The following is an 8,520-nucleotide window of genomic DNA, read 5'->3' as shown; positions in this document are numbered from 1 at the left end:
CGATGTGTAGCAGATAGAGAGCCTGAAGCTTATTAGAGAACGGACATCTCAAACCAAAAGTACCAATCGAAGCACGAGAACTGTCAAACGGAGGTACCAATCGAGCAAAATCCTTTGTCTTATGCTCGATTGGTACCTCCGTTTGACAGTTCTCGTGCTTCGATTGGTACTTTTGGTTTGAGATGTCCGTTCTCTAATAAGCTCCAGGCTCTCTAGTAGCAGAGCGCTAACTGTTTATTGACGGATAAGGCAGGGCGGAGAAAATAAACAGTCGCGTGTTTGCGGTAGAGAGCCTGGAGCTTATTAGAGAACGGACATCTCAAACCAAAAGTACCAATCGAAGCACGAGAACTGTCAAACGGAGGTACCAATCGAGCATAAGACAAAGGATTTTGCTCGATTGGTACCTCCGTTTGACAGTTCTCGTGCTTCGATTGGTACTTTTGGTTTGAGATGTCCGTTCTCTAATAAGCTTCAGGCTCTCTAGTTTGCGGGGCTCCTTCTCTACTGACAATTTGTTGCAGCTAGTCCGACTGTCAGAGGGAAATTATACCGACGCCAGACGTGCGGTAACGTTAAACCACGGACACTACTGCTAATTAATACTTAAAATTTACGAAATACCTACATCACAGTTTTTGTCTCCTTTCAATTTTTTGATTATTTTAATTTGAATTTATCTTGTTTTAATTTTATATTACAGAAAATTTATTGAATCCACTAAAAAAAAATGACTTTCAATCAGTCCCGGAAGTTTCCTGAAGATATTTCATGATTTAACTGAGTTAGAGTCGATTTTAAGCTTAACATTTTGCCGTGCGCAAAGCGGACTGTCAAATTTGATTTACGGGTGCCACGATATCTCGAGATGGAATGGACCAAATTGGCTCTGGGTGAAGACTCTCAAGACATATCCCGTGTGCATGACGAGGCTCGATTTTTTTATATGAAAAACACAAAAACATTTTTATCTTTTTCTTCAAATAACTCCTCTTATTAACTTATTAACTTTATTAACATTTATTGAATTAAAAATTAGCTTGCATTTCTTTTTTTTACCGTTCTCTGGATTAATATCCAACGTTAATTATTGCAACAAACTTAAAAGCTAAAGTTTATATGTAAAAGTAAAAATATTGAAAACAAACACAACAGAGAAAAAAATATGGTAGATCATGAAAAATACTAAATTAAAAGATAATGATTTGTGTTATAGAATATACATGTATATTAGGGTGGGTACGGATTTTGAAAAGTTCTCAGATCAAGTTCTGGTGTGGTTCCCCTTGAAGGGCATACCCATAGGGACTCTCACGCCAAATTTCAGCTCATTTGGTTGAAAACTGGCTTGTCTCAAGCGGGTTCAAGTTTACATGGAAATTAAATTTTAATTTTTGTATTTTTTAATCAGACTGAAACTTTTTTATGCCTAAAGAAGCCTTTTTGCATCATTAGTTTGTCCATATTATTTTCCATACATATTTGGCAGCTGGCCATACAAAAATGATGTATGAAAATTCAAAAATCTGTATCTTTTGAACGAATTTTTTGATCGATTTGGTGTCTTCGGTAAAGTTGTAGGTATGGATATGGACTACACTGGAAAAAAATATGCACGGTAAAAAAAATGTTGATGATTTTTTATTTAACTTTTTGTCACTAAAACTTGATTTGCAAAATAACACTATTTTTATTTTTTTTATTTTTTGATATAAAACAGGACACGAGAGGACATCAAATGCCAACTTTTCAGAAATTTCCAGGTTGTGCAAACAATCTTTGAACGAGTTATGAATTTTTGAATCAATACTGATTTTTTCAAAAAATCGAAAAATTGGTCGCAAAAAATTTTCAACTTCATTTTTCGATGTAAAATCAAAATTGCAATCAAAATGTACTTAAGTGAAATTTTAAACATTGTTGATACGACCATTCGTTGCTGAGATATTGCCATGTAAAGGTTTAAAAACAGGAAAATTGATGTTTTCTAAGTCCCACCCAAACAACACACCATTTTCTAATGTCGATATCTCAGCAACTTATGGTCCGATTTTCAATGTTAAAACATGAAACATTCGTGAAATTTTCCGATATTTTTGAAAAAAATATTTTCAAAATTTTTAAACCAATACTAACATTTTATGGTTACGCTGTCCGCTTTGTAAGCGAATGATTCTGGATTCGATTCCCATCTGCTCCAACCTTCCATCGGATGAGGAAGTAAAATGTCGGTCCCGGCCTTGGTTGTTGTTAGGCCGTTAAGTCATTCCAGGTGTAGGAGTCGTCTCCATGCCATAAGTACAAACAACACACCAAACCAAGCCTACTCCGGTGGAATCGCTGGCGGCGGTAGGACTCGCAATCCAAAAGTCGTCAGTTCAAACACTGGGGTGGAGTAGAAAGTGGTTTGGGTGCTCTCCCCATTCAAGCCTTCGGACTCCTAGGTTCGAGCAGAAACTTGCAATAGAGACCACAAAAGACCCGGGGGTCGTTAATGTGGATGGTTTGATTTTTTTTGACTAACATTTTAAAAGGGAGTAATATTGAATGTTTGGACCTTTTGAAATGTTAGTGTTGGTTAAAAAGAATTGAAAATATTTTTTTTCGAAAAGATCGGAAAATTTCACGAATGTTTCATATTTTAACATTGAAAATCGAACCATTAGTTGCTGACATATCGACATTAGAAAATGGTGTGTTGTTTGGGTGGGATTTAGAAAACATCAATTTTCCTGTTTTTAAACTTTTGCATGGCAATATGTCAGCAACTAAGGGTCATATCAACATAGTTCAAAAGTGCAAAATATAGAGAATTTTCTCAGCTTTTCAAAAATATTTTTTTCAAAAGTGGGCAAACATGTGCACTAATTTTAAAAAATGAAAAACTGCGACTATTTTCAAAAAAGTCACCTAAAAATGGATTTAACTTGAAAACGGTGCACTTTATCAAAATTTCACTAAAGTACTTTTTGATTGCAAATTTGATTTTACATCGAAAAATGAAGTTAAAAATTTTTTGCGACCAATTTTTCGATTTTTTGAAAAAAAATAGTATTGATTCAAAAATTCATAACTCGCTCAAAGATTGTTTGCACAACCTGGAAATTTCTGAAAAGTTGGCATTTGATGTCCTCTAAAACATATCAAAAAATAAAAATAGTGTTTTTTTTTTTGCAAATCAAGTTTTAGTGACAAAAAGTTAAATAAAAAATCACCAAAATGTATTTTTACCGTGCATCTTTTTTTCCAGTGTAGTCCATATCCATACATACAACTTTGCCAAAGACACCAAATCGATCAAAAAATTCGTTCAAAAGATACAGATTTTTGAATTTTCATACATCATTTTTGTATGGCCAGCTGCCAAATTTGTATGGAAAATTATATGGACAAACTAATGATGCAAAATGGCTTCTTTGGGCATACCGAAGGTACCAAAAAAGTTTCAGCCGGATTAAAAAATACAAAAAAAAATCGAATGACCGAAATCTGAGAGAACTGCTCCTCTGTTATTTTGGTGACGATAAGTAGGCCATTTCGATATTATAGAATAATTTGAAAAGATTTTATTTTGAAAACGGATTTTAAAAATAATTTAATGATATATTTTAAAACTTCGAAATGGTCATACATATAAAATACATAGTTAATTGGATGCAAAAATAATCATCAAAACAATATGATTTTGGTAAAATTTCAAAATGAAACAATAAAATACAAAAGCTGGGAAGTATTTAATATCAATAAATTTATTTAAATAGTCAAACCTGAGAATTTGATCAAATTTTACATATTCCAATACTTACAAATAATCTTTGTGTTTCCATTTCTTGTTCACAGGCACTATAAAAACTTAAGCTAGTCTTCCAATGCACCCTAAGCTGCACTGGCTTCCGGCGATTTCGGTTTAATTTCGGCCACGGCTTGATTCTCCGCATCACAGGTCACGCACGCCTCGTTTATCAACCGGTTGAAGGTGGCCGCATCGTCCGCGTACACGTGGTGACCGGCACCGGGAATCGAGTGCACTTTGACGAAGCTTTGGTGCCGCAGCTGCTTGATCGTTTCGCCTGGGCTGTTGTCCACCCACGAGCGTGCTCCGTACAGAAACGTTATGGGAACCGTGCTCTTCATGTCCTGTACTCGGTTTATCATTGGGTTCTTCGCCCATCCAAAGTCCTGCATCATGGTGTGGAATGCGCTCTCACCACTGAAATGGGAGGAATAGAGCTATAGAAATTGTAGTTTTTTTTTCAGATTATGAAATTACTCACGTTGGACTCTGTGCGTTGCATTGATGAATGTAGTTTGGTATGTCGTCGGGGTTTGTGACGACGCCGGAAAATTTTCTCAGGATGTCCGGCCTGGTCTTCCCCACCAGCCACGAGCCCAGCGGTCCAAAGAACCGAAGGATCCACAGCGGGTTGAGCGGTTTGGAGGCAGTTACGATTGCACGAGCCCACATCGGGATTTTCTTCGGCCGTTCGACATCTTTGGGCTTCTCGGGAAATCCCCATGGGTCGGCTAGGATGAGGTGCTTGACGCTGGGGAAAATATTTTAAAAATCATATTTATTTTCAACTCATGGGACCAACATTTAATTAGAGAAATTTGCAAGGCGTTGTATTTTTTTGTTGCAAAAACCTGTTCTTTTATGTTTTTTTAAAATATGGCTTGGAATTGTGTGTGAGTGTGGGTACGTTAGGGTGGCCCTAATGAGCTCAAATTTAGAATTTAGCCTTGTGGTGGGTCAATCTTTAATTTAAAGAGGTAGCCCCGAGGAAGCCCGGATTTCGACCACCCTTATATACCACCGTGTTTGGATTTTTGGTTTTTTTAAACTTATGTTCCTTAACCGTAGTATATTATTTTTTCTAAACTTATATTTATTTGAGTCTTGTAATATTTACCCACTTGAACTCAACTTCTAGAACCTAGTCTCTAGACAAACTTCGAACTAACTTAGAAAAAATTGTACTGTTCTGGGGTATCTTTGGTCGTGTTTCTGGGCAAGACTAATTTAAGTAACCAATTCAAACAAAACAATATGTTTTCACTAAAAACAAATACTAAACCAAAAAATAAAAAAAATAAAAATTCAATTCAGGATTTTCCAAGACTATTTGTTTATCAAACACCACACACATCACTCACCGATCGGGATAGGACAGAGCATAGCTTGCCGCAAGGAAGCCACCCATCGAATGGCCAAGCAGAATCATCTCCTTGAGACCCATCTCCTTTCGCCATTCGTCGATTGACTTGACGAGCTGTTTTTCGGCCACCATGGCATCGTCTGAGAAGCGCGGCCGCGAACTTCGTCCAAAGCCAAGAATGTCAATCGCGTAAACCGTACGATGCTGGGCTAGCTCGTCCAGATTGAGGACCCATAGCGCCACACCCGCGCCAAGTCCGTGCAGCATCAGAATGGGCACTCGTTTGGATTCTTCGTTGTTCATCGTAATCGTCCACACTTTATCTTGATCTCCAACGCAAGGGCCGATGTCGACGAACATACCTCGGTATGGTCGTCGCAAATCTGTAGAATGTACATCATCATCAGGGGTGACGTTGCGTTGGGGACAAAAGTCTAATATCTGCACGCTTTGTACTCTGATTCGTAATTTTCCTTATCGTACCTCATTGTGCCAATTCATTGAGATATGAATACTTACGCGACAAAATTGACTTCTCGATTGAACGTAGCATGTTGAAGGAATACCTTGTCCAACTAAACCAACTGAAAAAGAAATAATTTCAAATCAGTTTTACCATTAAAATCTCTACAAATAATCAACATTTAAACCATACAAACCTTGTATCAGATGAGCCAGCTGATTCTTCGTCTGTCATAGTTGATTTAGGCTCGAGATGCGCAGTTTCGTCGTAGGTGTCTATACGAAGTAAAGTGATTAGGTGGTATTATGAAATACTTCTAGAACGGTACAGAGAATCTGTAAACGGGAAGCTGTGTTGTTTACCGCTTGGACGCAGACGAATGACTAAAGCGGCGACACATGCTAGCGAGCTGTTTTGTCATTACTTCACGGAGAGCTTCAAACACATTCACAGCAGCGATGACGATTTTAAGATAACTTTGCCGAAAATTGCGTCATAGTTTTCATAGATGATTGTGGAAGATTTATTGGGAACACTGTAACATTAAAAGTTTGAATTTTGAATCTTTAGGTGAGATCAATAACAGCAACAGGACTTTGTTTGTTTTTTTTTATCAATGAATATTACGATAGTAAATATATATTGATAACTAAACTTGTTCAGCACTCTGTGTGCCGACATCAAAACAAAGAATGAATGAAGTTCTGAATGTTCAGAATCCAGCTCTAAATGTCATGGCCTACGACAGTGGTTCTTATTTAAATCTGGTGTCCTTGTTAATTTTATTCTAGTCGCCTTTTACGAAACACGCATTAATTTCCAGGTTCCAAAAATCTATCTTTGAAATGAGTTGTTTCTCAGAAGCTTCAAGAAATTCAAGCACAGGCCGTTCATCAATGGCAATTGCACTCGATGTGGTGTAGAATATCACTAAGAACAACATGGAATCATCAGGTGAGTAGATTTGGCTGTTGCATATGGATCATTTCCGTTTTTTCACTAACTGCAACTGCTGCACTATAAATGGTATGAAAATACCAAACTTTGGTATTTCTTGTGCAAATACCAGCGACCAAAATGTGCCCTTGGTTGCCCAGTAATAGATGGTACATGACAGCATACCAAAATCATGTATGTGGAAGACCACAGGAATACCAAAATCTGATTTCCAAGGGCGCGGTTTCATGGTATTTTATCATCTATTACTGGGCAACACATTTTAGTCCCTGTTATTTGCCCAAGTAATACCAAAATTTGGTATTCCGGTGTTATTTACCCCTGCTCGGGTTGTTCTAAATCATGCAAACTTATTTAAAAAAAAAAACTACAGAAAGTTAGCACTTCGTTCAAGAAAAATTGATTAAACCTCATTTTTTCACTAAATTCCAACACGTAACTTATGGATGGGACTAGAGGGTGAGATTTTCGATTTCCCGGGAATCGAGAGTTGAATTTGGCCATTTCCCGGGAATTTCCGGGCCCCGGGAGTTTTTTTTAACTATGCCAACATTGCCAAAAAGTTAAAATGAAAGTAATAAATTTGTTTCTTTACAATGAATACAGATATAATTCATACTAATTCTATGATACGTTAATTTGAGTAGCCTCATTATTTTGAGGAACTATATAAAACCATTTGATTTTTTCTGAATCTGCTAATACAAAATCGTTTCTTGAGCTTTTTTTGACTCAAAATAGTTGTTTAAAACATTTACGAATCTTAATTCGCACTGAGTGATTTTTAAAAAGTTGTTATTACATTTTTGTTAAAAAAATATATGCTATACCACCCCTGATCGCATAAATGACCCATATGCATTTTCATCGAATTTGAGTTATTGATGCAGATTGGTTCAAAATCGTGTTTCAAACAAGCCTACAACATCCAGTTTTTTTCGCGAAAACTTAACACGTAGCCTTATGTGTGGGACAAACTTCAAATGCGTTTTTCTCAGCTTGTTATTTTTGCATATGGGACATTTATGCGAACATGCATTTCCCAGTATTGGGAATTTGGCAATGTAATAAACAACGACTCAAAACAACAAATTGATTTTTTTCTGTAATTTTCAAGGTCAACTGTAAACATTCATTGAAGAGATATGTACAGGTATCAGGAAAACTCAAATGTTCACAAAAAAACTAAATTACGAGAATTGCTATGCTCGAGATATGATCATTGAACTCATCTTGAAAAAGCTTAGAAATGATTATAAAAATAATATATGTAGATAAAACATTTGATTTCATTTCTGGGGTGTTAGTGCTAAATATGTGTTAGGGCAAATTTTGGGCTCTACATTTGTTTGGCTTTTCTCAACTAAAGTTATTGGATTTTTTGACAAGTTAACACTTTCTGAATAAGAAGATTAGAGAAGCATTGGTTTATTCACGTATCGAACATTCAACATTAAATGTTCTAAACAGTTTTGAATTTTTCAAATGTTTTTTTCTGATTAGTTTATATAATTTTACTTCGATATTTGTAAGTTTAAAATTTCCCGGGAGTCTCGACTGAATTTCCCGGGAATCGAGAGGTCCACAAATGGTCGATTTCTGGGGAAATTTTTCCTGGAAATTCCCGCTCGTCACCCTCTAGGTGGGACCAATTTGTCATGCGTTTTCTCAGCTTGCTGTTTTTGCATAGTGAACATTTTAAAAGAACTAGCAGTACAGCAGCTTCATTGAATAACTTGACAACATTTTCAGAAAGAATTTGAAAGAATCGTAAGTCATTTTAATTGCTTGTAAGTTTTTATGTGATTCAATAAGTTTCAATTCTCTAGCTGATGGTTTATTTCAACCAGTGAATGAAAAAACTTAATTATTTAAGAATAAATGCAAAGCTAAATATATCAGAAAAGGTAGGTAACATTAACATTACAGAACAAAAAATCTAAG

General features: G+C 36.1%; 1 protein-coding gene across 2 annotated transcripts; it reads right to left on the bottom strand.

The window, feature by feature from the left end:
- Positions 1-3,652: 3,652 nt before the first annotated feature.
- LOC120414725 ((Lyso)-N-acylphosphatidylethanolamine lipase) lies at positions 3,653-6,293 on the bottom strand. Of its 2 annotated transcripts, XM_039576029.2 has the most exons (6): positions 5,982-6,293; positions 5,816-5,894; positions 5,676-5,740; positions 5,155-5,539; positions 4,275-4,544; positions 3,653-4,210 (listed from the first exon to the last, which is right to left on the bottom strand). In XM_039576029.2, the coding sequence occupies exons 2-6, from the start codon at positions 5,851-5,853 to the stop codon at positions 3,877-3,879; spliced, it is 1,092 nt and encodes a 363-aa protein (XP_039431963.1). In that variant the 5' UTR covers positions 5,854-5,894; positions 5,982-6,293; the 3' UTR covers positions 3,653-3,876. The 2 variants fall into 2 exon arrangements, with proteins under 2 accessions (XP_039431963.1, XP_039431962.1); XM_039576028.2 differs by having other exon boundaries at positions 5,816-6,293.
- Positions 6,294-8,520: the final 2,227 nt, after the last annotated feature.

Source organism: Culex pipiens, chromosome 2 (genome assembly GCF_016801865.2).
Source record: "Culex pipiens pallens isolate TS chromosome 2, TS_CPP_V2, whole genome shotgun sequence".
NCBI classification, from domain to species: Eukaryota; Metazoa; Arthropoda; class Insecta; order Diptera; family Culicidae; genus Culex; species Culex pipiens.
The sequence above is the reverse complement of the archived record's forward strand: the minus strand, read 5'-3'. Positions and strand labels throughout refer to the sequence as shown.

Bases quoted from the DNA above. Each gene is read 5' to 3' on its own strand.
- LOC120414725 (XM_039576028.2), bottom strand. From the start codon at position 5,853: ATGACAGACGAAGAATCAGCTGGCTCATCTGATACAAG. The intron at 5,741-5,815 runs GTTTGTATGGTT...TTTCTTTTTCAG, and splicing joins GCTGGCTCATCTGATACAAG to TTGGTTTAGTTGGACAAGGT. The intron at 5,540-5,675 runs GTAAGTATTCAT...TACATTCTACAG, and splicing joins CGAGAAGTCAATTTTGTCGC to ATTTGCGACGACCATACCGA.